At 40.3% G+C, this 19,708-nt stretch overlaps 1 protein-coding gene across 6 annotated transcripts in view; it reads left to right on the top strand.

Moving 5' to 3' along the window:
- The first annotated feature begins 3,358 nt into the window (after positions 1-3,358).
- The window catches only part of celsr1a (cadherin EGF LAG seven-pass G-type receptor 1a), a 193,211-nt gene continuing 176,861 nt past the window's right edge, over positions 3,359-19,708 (top strand). For all 6 annotated transcript variants that reach the window (XM_062064589.1, XM_062064590.1, XM_062064588.1 and 3 more), the window contains exon 1: positions 3,359-7,011. In XM_062064589.1, the coding sequence (XP_061920573.1) occupies positions 3,489-7,011 (3,523 nt within the window). In that variant the 5' untranslated portion in view covers positions 3,359-3,488. The remainder of the gene's footprint in view (positions 7,012-19,708) is intronic.

Below are 19,708 nucleotides of genomic sequence, written 5' to 3'. Positions count from 1 at the left end.
CACGTATAGCATGTTCTATATGTTATAGTTATTTGAATGACTCTTACTATAATATGTTAAGTTAACATACCAGGCACGTTCTCGGTTGGTTATTCATGCGTCATATAACGTACACTTATTCAGCCTGTTGTTCACTATTCTTTCTTTATTTTAAATTGCCTTTCAAATGTCTATTCTTGGTGTTGGGTTTTATCAAATAAATTTCCCCCAAAAATGCGACTTATATATGTTTTTTTCCTTCTTTATGATGCATTTTCGGCAGGTGCGACTTATACTCCGAAAAATACGGTATATATAATATGTAAATATTACATGTATGTTATATTTTATATTGCTACTACAGTACATTTTTAGTCTACTTTATACCTGCATTGTCCTTTCCATCCTTTGTAACTGAGCTACTGTGTGGATCAATACATTTTGTCTATGTCTAAAAATAACATGTCATGATAGCACAGTACAGGCTGCAATACAAGCATACTCTGCAGTGTGCTGCTAGTGCAGCTTTTGTCCACAGGGGGCAATGTTGCACAAGGTTAACATTACTGATATTGTTTTATAGGCCCAAATGAATTATATATAAAGCCAACTAATTTTTAAAAAATTGGGAAAAAAAGAATAGCCCTTTATAAAATTGTGAAATTCAAACAAGTAATTATAAATGTCGTTAAATTGTTTAAAAAGGAAATTGCTTGTATATTTTACAGTGGTTATAAACTAATAGTCAGTTTTTAAGATTGCATTTCTCAATTGATTAATAGAAAATTAAACATATATTTCAATAGAACATTGTGCCAATGATTTAAAGCAGGGGTGTCCAAACTTTTTCCACTGAGGGCCGCATTCTGAAAAATTAAAGCAAGCGGGGGCCATTTTGATATTTTTTATTTTAAAAACCAATACAATATATGTATAAAAAATATACATTTAGGCCTTCACTCAGACTTGATCCCGGGGACCCCAAAGGTTTTTGGTCAAAAAAATATTAAAAATGTGTCATTATTCAGTATTATTATTTTTATTATTATTCAAGTTTTAAATCTCTAGATCAACATTAGGTCTATCTGTCAATATAACGATTTTAAAGATTTAAGTTGTATGCTCTTGTTGTCAAAGAAAACCCTGTTTTTTTAAGGAAAAAATACAAAATATGCAATATTTTCACACAATAACATTTTTAAGTGGAATATTTGAGATTATATAATTATTGGAGCCTTAAAAAGGTCAATAACTCATAACAACATTGATTTTAATTCATTATTATTTTTTGAGCAATGACACTTAAAAACAAATCACACTAAAATTATTGTTGTGTTACAGTGTTAAAAAATAAATTCTATTTTTTTTTTACTGTTTACTTTTAACACAATAATCTCGAGATCAACTTCAGATCTACCCATCAATTATACGTTTTATTGTTGTTTATGTTTTTCGTTTGTTGGTTTTAGGCCCTTCTTTATATAAAAAAAAACCAGCTCGTTTTTTAATATGGCAAACACAAAATATGCAACATTTTCCCCCAAAATATCTCAGATGTGACGTAATTGGAGCCTTGAATAGGTCAATAATTCATAATGACATTGAAGAAAGAAACAGCCTGCATGGCAGCTTTGTGTTATTAGAGCAGGGGTCACCAACCTTTTTGAAACCAAGAGCTACTTCTTGGGTACTGATTAATGCGAAGGGCTACCAGTTTGATACACACTTAAATAAATTGCCAGAAATAGACAATTTGCTCAATTTACCTTTAACTCTATGTTATTATTAATAATATATGATATTTACACTTAATTGAACGGTTTAAAAGAGGAGAAAACACGAAAAAAATGACAATTAAATTTTGAAACATAGTTTATCTTCAATTTCGACTCTTTAAAATTCAAAATTCAACTGAAAAAATAAGAGAAAAACTAGCTAATTCGAATCTTTTTGAAAAAATTTAAAAAATAATTTATGGAACATCATTAGTAATTTTTCCTGATTAAGATTAATTTTAGAATTTTGATGACATGTTTTAAATAGGTTAAAATCCAATCTACACTTTGTTAGAATATATAACAAATTGGACCAAGCTATATTTCTAACAAAGACAAATCATTATTTCTTCTAGATTTTCCAGAACAAAATTTTTAAAAGAAATTCAAAAGACTTTGAAATAAGATTTAAATTTGATTCCACAGATTTTCTAGATTTGCCAGAATATTTTTTTTGAATTTTAATCATAACAAGTTTGAAGAAATAGTTCACAAATATTCTTCGTCGAAAAAACAGAGGCTAAAATGAAAAATGTATTAAAATGTATTTATTATTCTTTACAATAAAATTTTTTTTTTTACATGAACATTGATTTAAATTGTCAGGAAAGAAGAGGAAGGAATTTAACAGGTAAAAAGGTATATGTGTTTAAAAATCCTAAAATCATTTCTAAGGTTGTATTTTTTCTCTAAAATTGTCTTTCTGAAAGTTATAAGAAGCAAAGTAAAAAAAATGTATGCATTTATTTAAACAAAAGAAGACCAAGTCTTTAAAATATTTTCTTGGATTTTCAAATTCTATTTGAGTTTTGTCTCTCTTAGAATTAAAAATGTCGGGCAAAGCGAGACCAGCTTGTTAGTAAATAAATACAATTTTAAAAATAGAGGCAGCTCACTGGTAAGTGCTGCTATTTGAGCTATTTTTAGAACAGGCCAGCGGGCTACTCATCTGGTCCTTACGGGCTACCTGGTGCCCGCGGGCACCGCGTTGGTGACCCCTGTATTAGAGTATACATTGCGACATTTTCTTGTTACATTTCACCTGTTTGCTCTTTTATACCACTTATCATGTTTTTAGTTTTTTTCAATCGTATTTTTAAAATGTGCCGTGGGGCCGTTAAAAAATGACCTGCGGGCCACAAATGGCCCCCCGGGCCGCACTTTGGACACCCCTGATTTAAAGGAATCACATCTGGACAAAACATCTATTTTCTTACAAGTGACATAGTTAATGTTGTAAAAATAAATGGTGTTAAATAACCAAATAGTTTGCGAGGTTGGTCCTCCCTGCACTTTAATCTGCTGCTATTATGCGGCGTGGTTGCAAGAAAAGGCAGCAAGAGTCTTTAAAGTGCATTAGGAATTTAAAACAAGCGCTCACCTTATTAGACTAACAATGCACTTGTGCGCACTGGTCACCCGCTCAGGACCACTTCCTAAATCTCCATGAGAAAAAAAGCCCCCCCGTGAAAGCCTCTCGGAGGGGGACCCAGCAGGTTTATGGTAATAAGCTCCTCAGGAGGAGGAGGAGGAGGAGGAGGAGGATAGACGCAAGAGAGCCGCGGAGCCATTTTGTAGTCATTTTAAAACTCCACGGGCTGGAAACGCAGCTGCTGTGCGCCGTGGATCCACTGACACTATGGATACACGTTAAAACTTCCAACATGAAGGATAAAAGTAAAACGCGCCGCTGGGAGAAGAAGAGTTAACAAACCCAACTTTACTCTGTCAAGCATGGAGCTGTGGAGCTTTTGGTTTTGGGTCTGTGCCTTCCTCTACGCGCAGCTTGTGGCATGTTTGGATCTTCACCTCACGGAGACTTTGCAACCCGGCACTCTCTTGGCCAACCTGTCCCTCGGACCGGGATGGACGTATAAACTGGACAGGACTTTATCACCTGAAACCACGCGGGGACTTTTCCAAGTCGGGAAGCAGAGTGGAACTATCAGACTGTCCCGGAAAGTGGAGTGTGCGCGCATGACGAGGAACCCCGCGCCTGTTCACTTCAGGAGCAACTCCTTGACTTCTGGAGATGTCATCTTGACACATTTAAACGTGTTTGTCCACGGACAGGACTGTTTTATTAAATACAAGAGAAAGACATCTGCGGACAAGGTGGACATTCACATTAAACACTCTTTAAAAGTGGAGGCAACTTCCTGTCTACCTGCAGGGCTTTTGCTTTTCAACGCAACAGAACTTTTGCCTTCTTTAACAAGGAGCACCTCCTTCCTGGACACCATGTGTGTTGGACAACATTTTGCTGCGCTGTTTAGACATGGAGGTTTATTTTTTGCCAAGGACTTGTGTCCTGAAAGCATCAGGACAGTGGATTTGGATTGCCCGCTGCACAGCTCTGAAGGCGTCCGACTCAACATGCAGCTCACTTTGGCTTTTGGAATCGTGCCTAAAGATGGATTCATACAGGCGACAACTCAGGAAATCACTGGGAAATCAATCCGGAGAGGTAAGCGACAGGTGAATACGTCCCCCCAGTTCCAGCTCCCCAACTACCAGGTGTCGGTGCCTGAGAATGAACCTGCCGGGACGCGGGTCATCACCCTTAAAGCCACAGACCCGGATGATGGCGAAGCAGGGAGACTGGAGTACGGCATGGAAGCGTTGTTTGACAGCAGGTCTAATGACTTCTTCACTATTGACACTCAGACAGGCAGCATAGCAACCATTCAGGCTTTAGACAGGGAAGTCAAAGACACGCATGTTTTTAAAGTGACAGTCCGGGATAACGGAACGCCGAGAAGACAAGCCACTTCTTACCTGACTGTCACTGTGAGCGACACCAACGACCACGGCCCGGTGTTTGAGCAGAACGAGTACAGAGTCAGCATACGTGAGAATGTAGAAGTCGGCTTTGAGGTGATGACCATCCGCGCTACCGATGGGGACGCCCCCGCTAACGCTAACATGATCTATAAAATAATAAACAGCGACGGCGGTAACGTCTTCGAGATCGATCCCCGTAACGGCTTGGTGAGGATCCGAGAGCGACCAGACAGGGAGACGAGAGCTCAGTACCAGCTGATTGTGGAGGCTAACGACCAAGGCAAGGATCCGTGTCCTCGCAGTGCCACGGCGACGGTCCACATCTCTGTGGAGGATGAGAATGACAACTACCCACAATTCAGCAAAAAGAGATACGTCGTACAGGTGCAGGAGAACGTGGCCATCAACACCAAAGTCATCCAAGTGGAGGCGACAGACAAAGACGAAGGGAACAACGCTAAAGTACACTACAGCATCATCAGCGGCAATGTCAAAGGTCAGTTCTACATCCACTCCCCCACTGGCGTCATTGACATCATCAACCCTCTGGACTATGAGATGATCCGCGAGTATAATCTGAGAATAAAGGCGCAGGATGGCGGCAGGCCTCCGCTGATCAACGGCACTGGGATGGTGGTGGTACAGGTGGTGGACGTCAACGACAATGCCCCCATGTTTGTCAGCACTCCTTTCCAGGCTACCGTTCTGGAAAACGTGGCCATCGGCTACTCTGTCATTCACATTCAAGCAATCGACGGTGATTTTGGGGAGAACTCCAGACTGGAATACCGGCTAACGGATACTACTCCTGGTTTCCCGTTTACCATCAACAACAGCACCGGGTGGATTACAGCAAGTGAAGAGCTGGACCGGGAGACTATTGAGTTCTACAGCTTCGGCGTGGAAGCGAGAGACCACGGCATTCCTGTCATGTCGTCCTCAGCGAGTGTTAGCATCACTGTGCTGGATGTAAATGATAACGTGCCTACATTTACAGAGAAGATCTACTCGCTTAAAATCAACGAGGATGCCGTCGTAGGGACTAGCGTGCTCACAGTGACTGCTCTGGACCGCGACGTCAACAGTGTAGTGACCTATCAGATTTCCAGCGGCAACACCAGGAACCGCTTCGCCATCACCAGCCAGAGCGGTGGTGGTCTCATCACTCTGGCCCTACCGTTGGACTACAAGCAGGAACGGCAGTATGTCTTGACAGTCACTGCCAGCGACGGAACCCGCTCGGACACTGCGCAGGTGTTTATTAACGTCACGGACGCCAACACGCATAGGCCCGTCTTCCAGAGTGCCAACTACCAAGTGATGCTCGGTGAGGAGCAACCCGTTGGATCCACCGTGGTAGTGATTAGCGCGACGGATGAAGACACGGGAGAAAATGCTCGCATCACATACATCATGGAGGACAGCGTTCCTCAGTTTAAAATAGACTCCGACACCGGTGCCATCACGACCCAGATGGAGATTGACTATGAAGACCAGGCGTCCTACACTTTGGCTATCATCGCCAGAGACAACGGTATCCCACAGAAATCCGACACCACCTACGTGGAGATTATCGTCGTGGACGCTAACGATAATTCTCCTCAGTTTCTACGAGACATGTACCAAGGCAGCGTGTTTGAAGATGCTCCTGTCTACACTAGCGTCCTCCAGATTTCTGCATCAGACAGAGATTCCGACTCAAATGGAAGGCTAAGCTATACATTCCTGGGCGGTGATGACGGTGATGGGGACTTCTTTATCGAGCAGTATTCTGGCATCATCAGAACGGCTCGCAAGCTTGATAGAGAGAACGTTCCTGTTTACAATCTGAAGGCCTTTGCTGTGGACAAGGGGGTTCCACCTCTGAAAGCAGCTGTCCCCATACATGTGGTCGTTCAGGACATAAACGACAACGCCCCGGTGTTTGAGAAGGATGAGTTGTTTATCCATGTGGAGGAGAACAGCCCATTAGGGTCCGTCATTGCCCGGATCACTGCCACCGACCCGGACGAGGGCACAAACGCTCAAATCATGTATCAGATAGTCGAAGGGAACTTTCCACAGATTTTCGAGCTGGACATCTTCAACGGCGAACTCTATTCACTCATAGACCTGGACTATGAGACCAGAACAGAGTACGTCATCGTGGTCCAGGCCACCTCGGCGCCTCTAGTGAGCCGGGTCACCGTGCACATCAGGCTGGTGGACATGAACGACAACAGGCCAGTGCTGCAAGACTTTGAGATCATTTTCAACAACTACGTCACAAACAAGTCCAACAGTTTCCCATCAGGAATAATCGGGAGGGTACCTGCCCAGGACCCGGACGTGTCGGATAAGTTGCGGTACACGTTTCAGTCTGGAAACGAGCTCAATCTGCTGCTGCTCAATGAGGACACGGGGGATTTGCGGCTGAACAAGGACTTGGACAATGACAGACCGCTGGAGGCACCGATGATCATCTCTGTCACAGGTAAGACCCTTTTACTAATGTCTGATGTCATTGCATGCAAAAAAAGTTATGATAATGGCATAATTTCGCGTAGCTAGTCTCGCCGTTCAGGATGTGCGCTGCAGGCTCTTTGCAGGATCCGGTTCAGCTGCTTTCGTGAATGCATTGTGTGCAGGTAGATGGTTCAGGTCATAAAATGTGCTATTTGGATGGCGCACACAGGCTCTAGTCAAGCTTTGCTTTTCTGACACTTCCTCTCGGGATAAATTGCTGTTTTTTTTGCTGCAGAAGCAGACTTTGTGCTTTAAAAGTTAAAGATTAGACCAAAGCAAACATCTGTAGTCAAACCAACAAGGTGAGGGCTCCAGCTTTGGAAAGTGTCGCAAGAAGCGCCATTAATCAGTCAGGGATCAATCGAATAGAATAAACTACTGACAGCTGCATGCACAGCCCTCTTTGTCCTGCTGTAAAGCTGGCAAACAGCCCAACCCAGCGCCACTTTTTTGCACCCTGTCATCTTATTTCCTCTCAAGTCAATTCGATCACGATCCTGGACCGCTTCGGGCGCTCTTGGCGACTGAGTTGTGGTCCCATCAGGTGGTGGAAGTCTTCCACCTTGTTTGAGTGGAAAGTGTTGTTTTGCTAAGTGACTAGCTCCCCGTCTTTGTCTCAAACAAAAGACAGACTGCCCTTTTATTACTGTTAGAGGGAGGGTATTGGGTGGCTGACCTCAATAGATTCAGACCTTATAGCCACCCCCCACCCCCATTCAAAGCAGCCTCCTGTTTGTCAATAACAGCTGACGGCCCTTGTATCCCTGACAACAGCGACCTCATGATGGTCCCAATGGGGGCTTCATTCAATCTTCATATTGTGACAAGTCAGCGTTTTCCATAGGTTTGCAGCTATGGGGTGGTGCACCTCGACTGTTATGTTTTATAGACTTTGAAGACCCTCACATCCTCCTGAGAGCCAGCGTCCTCTCTAGTTGACATGCATGACAGGGCAATTTTTTTACCCGATATTTGTAACTCTGACAAAAGAAGTACACAACAAACAAATGTCCACTGCAAAAGATGCTGCTTCTAAGTGGAATACAGTAGTGCCTCAACTTACAAGCTTAATTGGTTCTGTGACGAAGCTCTTAACTCAAATCACTTGTATCTCAATTCAACGTCTGCAAGTGGTCCTTGGCCCCCCCAAAACGGCACAATTTTAACATGCAACATGTTTTTTTAAAATAACTAACTTTCAGATAACACAATATTAAATACAAATAATACAATATAATTTTAATTAGATTTAGTTTATTTACAGAGGGAATATACTATATATAATGGTATGCGGTCAGGCTTAAGCCTGACTCAGGGAAAAAGACATCCCTGCCATGCAGAGTCCAACAGGATATGGAGGGTATGGCATGGAGGGGGGTGTACCCGGGACGCTGGGTACACCGTTGAGCCCTCTGGAGACGTCGTGGGCTCCGATCAACGAAACGTCGATGAAACAGGGCGACTCGTTAGTAGTGACTTGCGGTTATTAGCAGTCCTTCACACTAGCGACTCGTTAGTAGTGACTTGCAGTTATTAGCAGTTCTTCTCACTAGCGACTCATTAGTAGTGACTTGCGGTTATTAGCAGTCCTTCACACTAGCGACTCGTTAGTAGTGACTTGCGGTTATTAGCAGTCCTTCACACTAGCGACTCGTTAGTAGTGACTTGCGGTTATTAGCAGTCCTTCACACTAGCGACTCGTTAGTAGTGACTTGCGGTTATTAGCAGTTCTTCTCACTAGCGACTCGTTAGTAGTGACTTGCGGTTATTAGCAGTCCTTCACACTAGCGACTCGTTAGTAGTGACTTGCAGTTATTAGCAGTTCTTCTCACTAGCGACTCGTTAGTAGTGACTTGCAGTTATTAGCAGTCCTTCACACTAGCGACTCGTTAGTAGTGACTTACGGTTATTAGCAGTTCTTCTCACTAGCGACTCGTTAGTAGTGACTTGCGGTTATAAGCAGTCCTTCACACTAGCGACTCGTTAGTAGTGACTTGCAGTTATTAGCAGTTCTTCTCACTAGCAGCGAGTCGCTACTATTCTCGCTAGTGAGAAGCACTACTAACAACAAAAGGTTAGGGAGAAAAAAAGATTATTAAAAAGCCAAATATACGCAAGTCACGACGAACGAGTCGCTAATGTGAAGCACTGCTAATAACCGCAAGTCGCTACTAGTGATTCGCTAGTGAGAAGCAGTGCTAATAAACGTTAGGAGGAAAAAAGGTGATTACAAAGCCAAAAGTGCCCGTCTGGGAGTATTTCATCTTCAAACCTAATGAGCAACATAAGCCCATCAACGCGTGCGAACAAGCAAGTACGCCGTGATTGCAATGGCAACAAAAAAGACAACAAAACAAACTACCAGACCCAGATTTTCCAACTAGGGGAAAATTCCACATTTTAAGATGTTCAGTTTGTATTGAAGTGCAATTTTTGTTCACAAAGATGCGAGTCTATTTTATTTTGAAGTTTGTTTTACTGTGTAGGATAATTCCGACCTTCCCATTCCAATGATAAAAAAAACTAAAGTAATGAAAAATATGTTTATTGCATTTAAAAGGGTCACTAGCATTGGATGTATTATATTTTATGATTACATTACATCACAGCAAGTAGATGTTAAAATGAAGACTAAGGCATTTAAAACATAGTACACAGGTTCACAATATTAAAGTGTAAAATTACCAGATTGTATTTGTACATTACACAAATAAAGCAGTTGATAAAATACACATTTTATAATATACACTTCCATGTTATACCAGTAGCCTACAAACTGTGCTTACCATTGGACAGTGGACTTCTAGGGTATCGTCGTCAAACACACCATCAGCAACTTTTCTATATTTTCATAGATAAACGTACACCCTTTAGATTTTAACTTTCTTGACTCACTTGGTGCAGACTTAACACTGATACACTTCAATTATTTTGTTAAGTTGGCGACAAACTCAGTCATGTTTTTGATTATTTATTTCGTTAATTCAGGCCAGGGGTGTCCAAACTTTTTGACATTTTTCCCATCGTGTCATGCAATGGATTTAAATGGGTGTAACTTCAAATGTTTATGCTAATTGGACGTTTTTCATTAATATTCACACATTTCAGTGAGCTGGTTATGTTACGTGTGACCATGTGTGTTGACTTTTTGTGTTAGTAAAATATTTTTTTTTGCGCGCCATCATGACTAGGGAAGGTTGTTTGGATTGGTCCATATAAGTAATATGTTGTGCACACATTCTCCATAAAGTACACTTCAACCTGCGTTACTCACATTGTCCACATGATGGCGACCAGTCAGACCTCCAGTTATTTAAGTTTAATATGAGACATGCACCTGGGGATAGGTTGATTGGCAACACTAAAAATTGGCCCTAGTGTGTGAACGTGAGTGTGAATGTTGTCTGTCTATCTGTGTTGGCCCTGTGATGAGGTGGCGACTTGTCCAGGGTGTACCCCGCCTTCCGCCCGAATGCAGCTGAAAGGGATAAGTGGTAGAAAATGGATGGATGGATGGATGATTGCTATATGAACTGTCTTGCGGACCAAATTGAAGACGCTGGAGGGCCGCTCCTAGCCCGCGGGCTGTAGTTTGGACACCCCTGTTTATATTCAATCAATATTATCCACTTCTTCTTCTCAGCACTGTCCTTCACGCTTACGTCCTTCCTTCCCATGACTGGAAAAACAAAGTTATGCCCACTTTTAGCTGCAAGCTAATACTAGCAAGTAAGACCGGATGTTTTGGTCGGATCTTAGAGTTTCACTGAGACATTTGCTATTCTTGTAACTCAAATTTTTGCTTGCAACTGAAAGCATAACAATTAGCGGAGCGACTGCTCTTATCTCAAAACACTCTTAAGTTGAGGTACCGCTGTGTAGCAATCCGTTGTTCTTTGAACTTTTTTGGTGTTTAGAAAGCATGGGAAGGTTGCTGGCCGTCTCTCTGGAGATGGCCTGGTCTCACACGCTGGCTAGCCACAACACTGCTCCGTCTGTACGCGCAGATAGCCCAGGCTGCTCTTTTTGTTAGCGCTCTTATCTCAGCTTGTCGGATTTCACCTTTAAAAACATTCTGGATAAGATGTGTGTGTGAAAGGTTGTGCGACTTCTCAGGTGTCACCGTGATGCACCTGTTTGCTTCCTTGGGAAGACTTTCAACCGGCGTTGTTGTTGTTGTTGTCGGACGCTGATGAAACATTCTAAAGCCTTACAAACCAGCGTCCTCTGCAGTGGACGTTTGCGTTTCGCATAACAAGGATTTATTTCCCTGTGGCAAAAGAAACAAATGTCCGCTGCAGAGGACGCTGGTTCTTGGTTAGCATAGTGTAGATGTTGATATTGTGATACAATAAATCAAATTTAATTTAAAAATATGACCGTAATAACTAAATATGCTCTGATTCACAAATCACAGGTGATTGATGCTAAAACCGTTCTGATCTTTGTTCGTTCAGCCTCGTTGAAAGATGACGTGCTGCTACATGCGCCCCCTCCCCAGCCCCCCTCTTCCCCCATAGGGCCTTGGCTGCCATGCATCTGGTTTGCCTCTTAATCCTTTTCAAGGAGTTGCATAGCTCAGCTTTTTTTTCCTCCTTTTGTCACCACAATCCACACTTTCACTCCCACTTTTTTTTTTTTTTTTACTCCATAGCAACGTATAATTAAAGCTAGTTTCGGGACAGGTGTGCTATTACTAAAGGATTGCTATGATAGGCTGTGATGTGTTTTACGATTGCTACTATTGAGTTCCTTATGTTATTTATGTTTTTTAATTTGTTGTGTTGTGTATTTTGCATGTTTTTGTTTTTTTTTCTGTTTTTTGTTTTGTTTTTCTTTGCTATGTTTTTTGTTATATTTTCTATTGTTTTTTGTATTGTTTTGTTTTTCTTTGCTATGTTTTTTGTTATATTTTCTATTGTTTTTTGTATTGTTTTGTTTTTCTTTGCTATGTTTTTTGTTATGTTTTCGCTTGTTTTTTGTATTGTTTTGTTTTTGTTGTGTCTCCTTTTGTTTTTTGTTATATTTTTGTTATGTTTTGTTATGTTTTTTGTTATGTTTTTGTTGTGTTTTGTTGTGTTATGTCAGGCAGCATCCTACTTACTTGCTTGTGTCACTTCCACCCTGACATGGGATGTCCCACCTGTGAGATCAAAGCAAGGCAAAGGGTGAGAAAAGACCCTGAGCTGGTCCGCGCACGACCTCTCACCTGCGACTGACTGATAGACCAGACAGGTCCTGCTAATTGAAGTGTATAATGACAGATTGGAATAGATGTCAAACTGCAGAAAATCAACAGCAAAATCAAATGTATCTCGGACGGGTTGCATTAAGAACTAATTTGATTGTATTTATAAAGGGGAACTGCACTATTTTTAGAATTTGGTCTATGATTCACAATCCTTATGTAAGAAAAAACATATTTATTTTTCTTTTTTAATTCATTCTAATTTGTAAATAAAAGCTCGTAAAAGTCAGCTAACAATGGAGCCAATGTAAGTTGCTCTATTGCGCATATAAAGTGCTCTAAAAAAATCCAAATCATTGTTTTATATACACATTGTAAGTATATATGTAGTAGCATTCATAATTACATGCAATATTTACATATTTTCTTCAATTTAAGCATACTGCAGCGCATTCATTTTACAGACGTTTACGTTTCGACTTTCAACAACAACACTACTAATCATGGCAGACTTCATGAGAGACATCAAAGACTACTTTGTGACAAATTACGATCCAGAAAATTATATTTTTGAGCCTGAATATAAGGAGGATGATTTACAAGTTTTAAAAGCTGAGTGATAAACAGATCCAGCTTTAGTAAAATACAGTAAGCGTCATGTAGCAGTATTGCTAAGTGCCAAACAAGAAATACAAAACTACGAACATAATAAAACAATCACTTACTGTACAATGTCCGCTCTCACTGGGATGCCAACTGATGGGATGTTTATATCTTCCGGTTCAGATGAAGAATTAATCATTACTGTCACGCAGGTTTGAAAAAAAAGGTCTTTCTCGCCATCTCCGGGTACTATCCAGGTGAGAGGCATGATTTATAAGCTAGAATTAACTTTCACCAACTCAGAGGCGTTGCAGCAGCTCACCGGCTTGATGTGTCAATATAGTAGCATAAGCTAGTTAGCTCTCTGTGATCAGGGCGCCGCTAAAAATAGTTTGTCTGCGTTAGCGCTTATAATAACAATAATGCTAATACTTGGTTAATATTCAGGTCACGCAATGTAAATGGGGTATTGTTGGCAGTTTTTGGATGTCTTTAGAGGGCCTTATGTGCAGGATAGAGTGCTCCTATTATCTGTATTGTTTGCCACCTCCTACTTGCCGTATTTTACAAATAAGAATTCATAAAAAAACAAACACGTGTTCTTGTCTTACATAAGGATTGTGAATGATAGGCAACATGACAAAAGAAGTGCAGTTTCCCTTCAAGTGCAATGACAATCAAGTTCTATTCTATTGCATTCTAATCAATCAATCAATCAATGTTTATTTATATAGCCCTAAATCACAAGTGTCTCAAAGGGCTGCACAAGCCGCAACGACATCCGCGGTACAGAGCCCAATTGTGTATTCTAATTCAATATTGTTTGTTCCTTTTTTGATTTTTGAAGTTGTGTCTTTCTGTTAGTTTTTTTGTGTAAAATCGTCCAAATATCTAGCTGGATGCTATCAGTGTGTGTTTGGTGTAATGTCTGGGATTGTGTGCTTAATGAGCGGCAAAGGAATTGCTTAATCCTACACATCCTCGGTTGCAGGTTAGTGGTGTGTGTATGTGTGCGTGTGTTTGTGCGCGCCTCCAGGCTGCAGGTTTGAAGTGTAAATACCAGGAGATCTGGGTTGGTCACTGGTTGACTCCACCGATGTCTGCATGCTCAATTACACGCCAGAGCAGAGGTGTCCAGAGTGCGGCCCAGGGGCCGTTTGCGGCCCGCAGCTAATTTTTTTTAACGGCCTGCAGCCCATCTATCCATTTTCTACCGCTTGTCCCTTACAGGGTCGCAGGGGTGCTGGAGCGTATCCTGCAGCAGATTTTAAAAATAATCATACAAAAAAAAAACATTACAAGTAGAATATAAGAACAAACAGGTTTAAAATAACAAGAAAAGGTTGCAATATTTGACAGTAATATTTTTTAGTTTAAAACTGGCATTTCTCCAACAACTATAAAAACGTATAATGGACAAAAAGATCTTAAGTAGATTTCGAGATTTTAGCATTGAAAGTAAAAATGATATCTTTTGATTTCTTACTTATTTTTAACACTTTTGTGAGTGGGGGCCCCCAATACTTTTTGTCGTTTTTTTTGTTAGTTATTTTTTTTAACTGTCATCGCTCAAAAGAATAATAGTGAACCAAAACCAATGTTGTTATGAATTAGTTACCTATTTAAGGCTCCATTTACGTCACATCAAATATTCCACTTTGAACATTTTTCGAGGGAAAATATTGCATATTTTCAGTTTCTCCTATATTAAATAAAATGAGAGTTTTGACAAAAAAGAGCCTAAAACAAAATGATAAATAACTTTAGTTCAACAGATAGATCTGAATTGTATCTATAGATACTATAATTAAGCGTTAAAAGTAAAGAAAGAAAAAAAGACTTATTTTAACACTTTTTTGACTGGGGTCCTTTTGGATCCCCAAGACTTTTAGTCACTCCTTTTTTTTTTTCTGTCATCGCTGGAAAAAAAAAAAATGAACCAAAAGAAAAGTTGTTTTGAATCATTTACCTATTTAAAGGCCGATATTGCCATATTTTTGCTGAAAGGATTTAGTAGAGAAAATCGACGATAAAGTTTGCAACTTTTGCTCGCTGATAAAAAAAAGCCTTGCCTGTACCGGAAGTAGCGTGACGTCACAGGAGCTAGTATTCCTCACAATTCCCCGTTGTTTACAATGGAGCGAGAGAGATTCGGACCGAGAAAGTGACGATTACCCCATTAATTTGAGCGAGGATGAAAGATTCGTAGATGAGGAACGTTACAGTGAAGGACTTGAGAGGCAGTGATGGACGTATCTTTTTTCGCTCTGACCGTAACTTAGGTACAAGCTGGCTCATTGGATTCCACACTCTCTCCTTTTTCTATTGTAGATCACAGATTTGTATTTTAAACCACCTCGGATACTATATCCTCTTGAAAATGAGAGTCGAGAACGCGAAATGGACATTCACAGTGACTGAACATGTAAATACACGATTAATAATATTCAGCTTTGCGAAGCTAAAAAAATAGAAGCTAACCTAGCAACGTAGCCAACGTGATAGCATCAGTCTCAAATGCAGATAGAAACTAAATTAAAAAAAAACCTGAATGGATGGATAGACAGAAGATCAAAAATACTATTAAACCATGAACATGTAAATACACGATTAATAATATTCAGCTTTTCGAAGCTAAAAAAATAGAAGCTAACCTAGCTACGTAGCCAACGTGATAGCATAGCAGTCTCAAATGCAGATAGAAACTAAATAAAAAAAACCCTGACTGGATGGATAGACAGAAGATCAAAAATACTATTAAACCATGTACATGTAACTACACGGTTAAAAATTCTCAGCCTGGTAAGGCTTAACTATGCTGTTGCTAACGACGCTAAGGCTAATTTAGCAACTTAGCAACCGGACCTCACAGAACTATGTACTCTCTCCTTTTTCTATTGTGGATCACGGATTTGTATTTTAAACCACCTCGGATACTATATCCTCTTGAAAATGAGAGTCGAGCACGCGAAATGGACATTTAAAGTGACTTTTATCTCCAAGACAATACATCGGTGACACACTTAGCTACTGATCTAACGTGATAGCATCGTTCTCAAATGAAGATAGAAACAAAATAAATAAACCCCTGACTGGAAGATATAGACAGAAGACCAACAATACTATTAAACCATGTACATGTAACTACACGGTTAAAAATTCTCAGCCTGGTAAGGCTAAAAATGCTGTTGCTAACGACGCTAAGGCTAATTTAGCAACTTAGCAACCGGACCTCACAGAACTATGATAAAACATCAGCGCTCCACCTACGCCAGCCAGCCCTCATCTTCCCATCAACAGCCGTGCTCACCTGCATTCCAGCGATCAACGGCGCGACGAAGGACTTCATCCGTGGGTTTGGCGGCAAGCATCGGCTAGGCGTCTTCTATCAGGGTAAGTAGTCCTTGTTGTGTTGCTGTAAGTATTGTACTTAGCCGCTAAGACACCGATCGATCCCACCTACAACGTTCTTCTTTGCAGCCTCCATTGTTCATTAAACAAATTGCAAACGATTCACCAACACAGATGTCCAGAATACTGTGGAATTTTGTCGAAGAAAACAAGAGGCTTTTCTATCGGGTCCGATGGGGTCCAACCACTTCCGTTGCTTTTGTGACGTCACGCGCATAAATCATATCCAAAGGAGTTTTTCAACCGGAAGTGTGGCGGGAATTTTAAAATTGCACTTTCTAAGTTAACCCGGCCGTATTGGCATGTGTTGCAATGTTAAGATTTCATCATTGATATATAAACTATCAGACTGCGTGGTTGGTAGTAGTGGCTTTCAGTAGGCCTTTAAAGCTACAATTACTTTACATCAAATATTTCACTTTGAAAATTTTTTGGGGGAAATTTTGCTTTTTTTATTTTTTATTTTATTTTTTAATGTATTAAAAATTACAGTTTTGACAAAAAAGAGCCTTAAAAAAATAATAAATAACTTTAGGTCAACTGATAGATTGGCATTTTATCCATAGATAGTATATTCAATCGTTAAAAGTAAAGAAAAAAACGTATTTTAGCACTTTTTTGAGTGGGAGACTTTTAGACCCTCTTTTTTTTCTGTCATCGCCCGGAAAAAAAATTATGAGCCAAAAGAAAAGTTGTTATGAATCATTTACCTATTCAAGGCTCTAATTAGTTCACATCAACGATTCCACTTTGAACATTTTTTGGGGAAAATAATGCATATTTTTTGTTTTTCCTATTAAAAATAAGAGTTTCGACAAAAAAGTCATAAAATAAATAAATAAATTACTTTAGGTCAACGGGATAGATCTGAAGTTATATGATTATATAGGTATTTAAGCATTGAAAGTGAAAATAAATAAACAAATAAATGACTTATTTATAACACTTTAATGACTAGACCCTTTTGGGTCCCGGGGACCTTTAACATTCACCAACATTAAGGGAAGCCCAAATGGTTCCTATTATTATTATTGTGTTGGTTCTGAAAAAAGAAAAATATCAAAATGGCCCCCGCATGCTTGATTTTTTTCAGTGTGCGGCCCTCAGTGGAAAAAGTTTGGACACCCCTGAGTTAGAGAGATTGTCACTGCTTGACAACCAGCGTCCACTGTAGTGGACACTCATTTTTTGCTCTACTTCTTTTCCATTTCGGATCCAAGCCCCATTATGTAAAAGACAAATGTCCACTGCAATGGACGCTGGCTCTCGGGGAGGAAACAGCGACTTCATGACTGAACCTGTTGTCGCCCTGTCAGTTTAAAGTCCGAGGGAAAGCGGGAAATCTCCATCGGAGGTCAGAAAGTGAACATTGTGTTGAGGCGCGGTCTCGTCACGCTAGCGTGTTTGCAGTGGGGATTTCAAAGCCCCGTGTTGTTTGTTTGCAAACGTACGCGGCCTCAGGCCGGGGGGGAAAGGTGAAGGGTCGGGGGTTGTCCCCTCATTGGGGATGCACTGCGTATAACCTTGTATGCATGTTGTGTTACTAAGAAAGTGTTGGCATAGTGTCACACTCACACGGGCAGTGTGAGTGTGACACCCCCCCCTCACCTCACCTTTTTTTATTTGGTGTTTGCTCTCACTTAAACGACACAATGCTCTTCTTTGTTTTGCCACTTCACGCGTGCGACGTTGCATTAGCCGGTGAGATGAGATGTTGAACTGCTTTTCGCTTTACTTCATTTGTTACACAAAAAGGTTTAGTAAATACAACACGATCAAACTCACTTGAGCAGGGGTCGGCAACCCAAAATGTTGAAAGAGCCATATTGGAGCAAAAATACAAAAACAAATCTGTCTGGAGCCGCAAAAAATTAAAAGCCATATTACATACAGATAGTGTGTCATGAGATATAAATTGAATTAAGAGGACTTAAAGGAAACTAAATGACCTCAAATATAGCTACAAATGAGGCATAATGATGCAATATGTACATATAGCTAGCCTAAATAGCATGTTAGCATCGGTTAGCTTGCAGTCATGCAGTGACCAAATATGTCTGATTAGCACTCCACACAAGTCAATAACATCAACAAAACTCACATAAAGGAAACTAAATGACCTCAAATATACCTACAAATGAGGCATACTGATGCAATATGTACATATAGCTAGCCTAAATAGCACGTTAGCATCGGTTAGCTTGCAGTCATGCAGTGACCAAATATGTCTGATTAGCACTCCACACAAGTCAATAACATCAACAAAACTCACATAAAGGAAACTAAATGACCTCAAATATACCTACAAATGAGGCATAATGATGCAATATGTACATATAGCTGGCCTAAATAGCACGTTAGCATCGGTTAGCTTGCACTCATGCAGTGACCAAATATGTCTGATTAGCACTCCACACAAGTCAATAACATCAACAAAACTCACATAAAGGAAACTAAATGACCTCAAATATACCTACAAATGAGGCATAATGATGCAATATGTACATATAGCTGGCCTAAATAGCACGTTAGCATCGGTTAGCTTGCACTCATGCAGTGACCAAATATGTCTGATTAGCACTCCACACAAGTCAATAACATCAACAAAACTCACATAAAGGAAACTAAATGACCTCAAATATACCTACAAATGAGGCATAATGATGCAATATGTACATATAGCTAGCCTAAATAGCATGTTAGCATCGGTTAGCTTTCAGTCATGCAGTGACCAAATATGTCTGATTAGCACTCCACACAAGTCAATAACATCAACAAAACTCACCTTTCATGCACAACCTTAAAAGATTGGTGGACAAAATGAGACAGAAAAAGAAGTGGCATAAAACACGTCCTAGAAAGTCGGAGAAAGTTATACATGTAAACAAACTACGGTGAGTTCAAGGACTGCCAAAATTAGTAGGACAAAACGGCTCTCGCCAAATACTCGAATCAGTGAAGCCTGTTTAATATAAACAGTGTGCTTTATAACAATTAGGGAGGTTTGTGTCATGTTTGTCCTCCTACAGAAACCATATTAAAACAAAAAATATATTTTTCCCCTCATCTTTTTCCATTTTTCATACATTTTTGAAAAAAGCTCCAGAGAGCCACTAGGGCGGCGCTAAAGAGCCGCATGCGGCTCTAGAGCTGCGGGTTGCCGACCCCTGGACTAGAGCCTCCAATCAGTCCGCGGTGCAAGCAGACCGCCCAATTTTGGGAGGTGTCTCCCCAAAAGAAACCCTTAAATCGAAATAATCTGTTCCGGATTGAAACAGTTGACATCATAAAGCTTTTGTTAACTGCACATGCAGTAACTTGGGAAGATTCTGAAAATGTCGTACAAACGTAAAAAAAAAACACTGTTCGGCAATGTTTAAAATACACATTTATGTTGTTTTACCTGTTATACAAGCGTGAAGAGAAGTTGAGCACTGCGAAGCAATGTTGGAAGTGACATTTA

The sequence above is a fragment of the Entelurus aequoreus genome, linkage group LG12 (genome assembly GCF_033978785.1).
Source record: "Entelurus aequoreus isolate RoL-2023_Sb linkage group LG12, RoL_Eaeq_v1.1, whole genome shotgun sequence".
Lineage (NCBI taxonomy): Eukaryota > Metazoa > Chordata > Actinopteri > Syngnathiformes > Syngnathidae > Entelurus > Entelurus aequoreus.
Note: the sequence above shows the minus strand (reverse complement) of the source record. Positions and strands in the feature narration are given on the sequence as shown.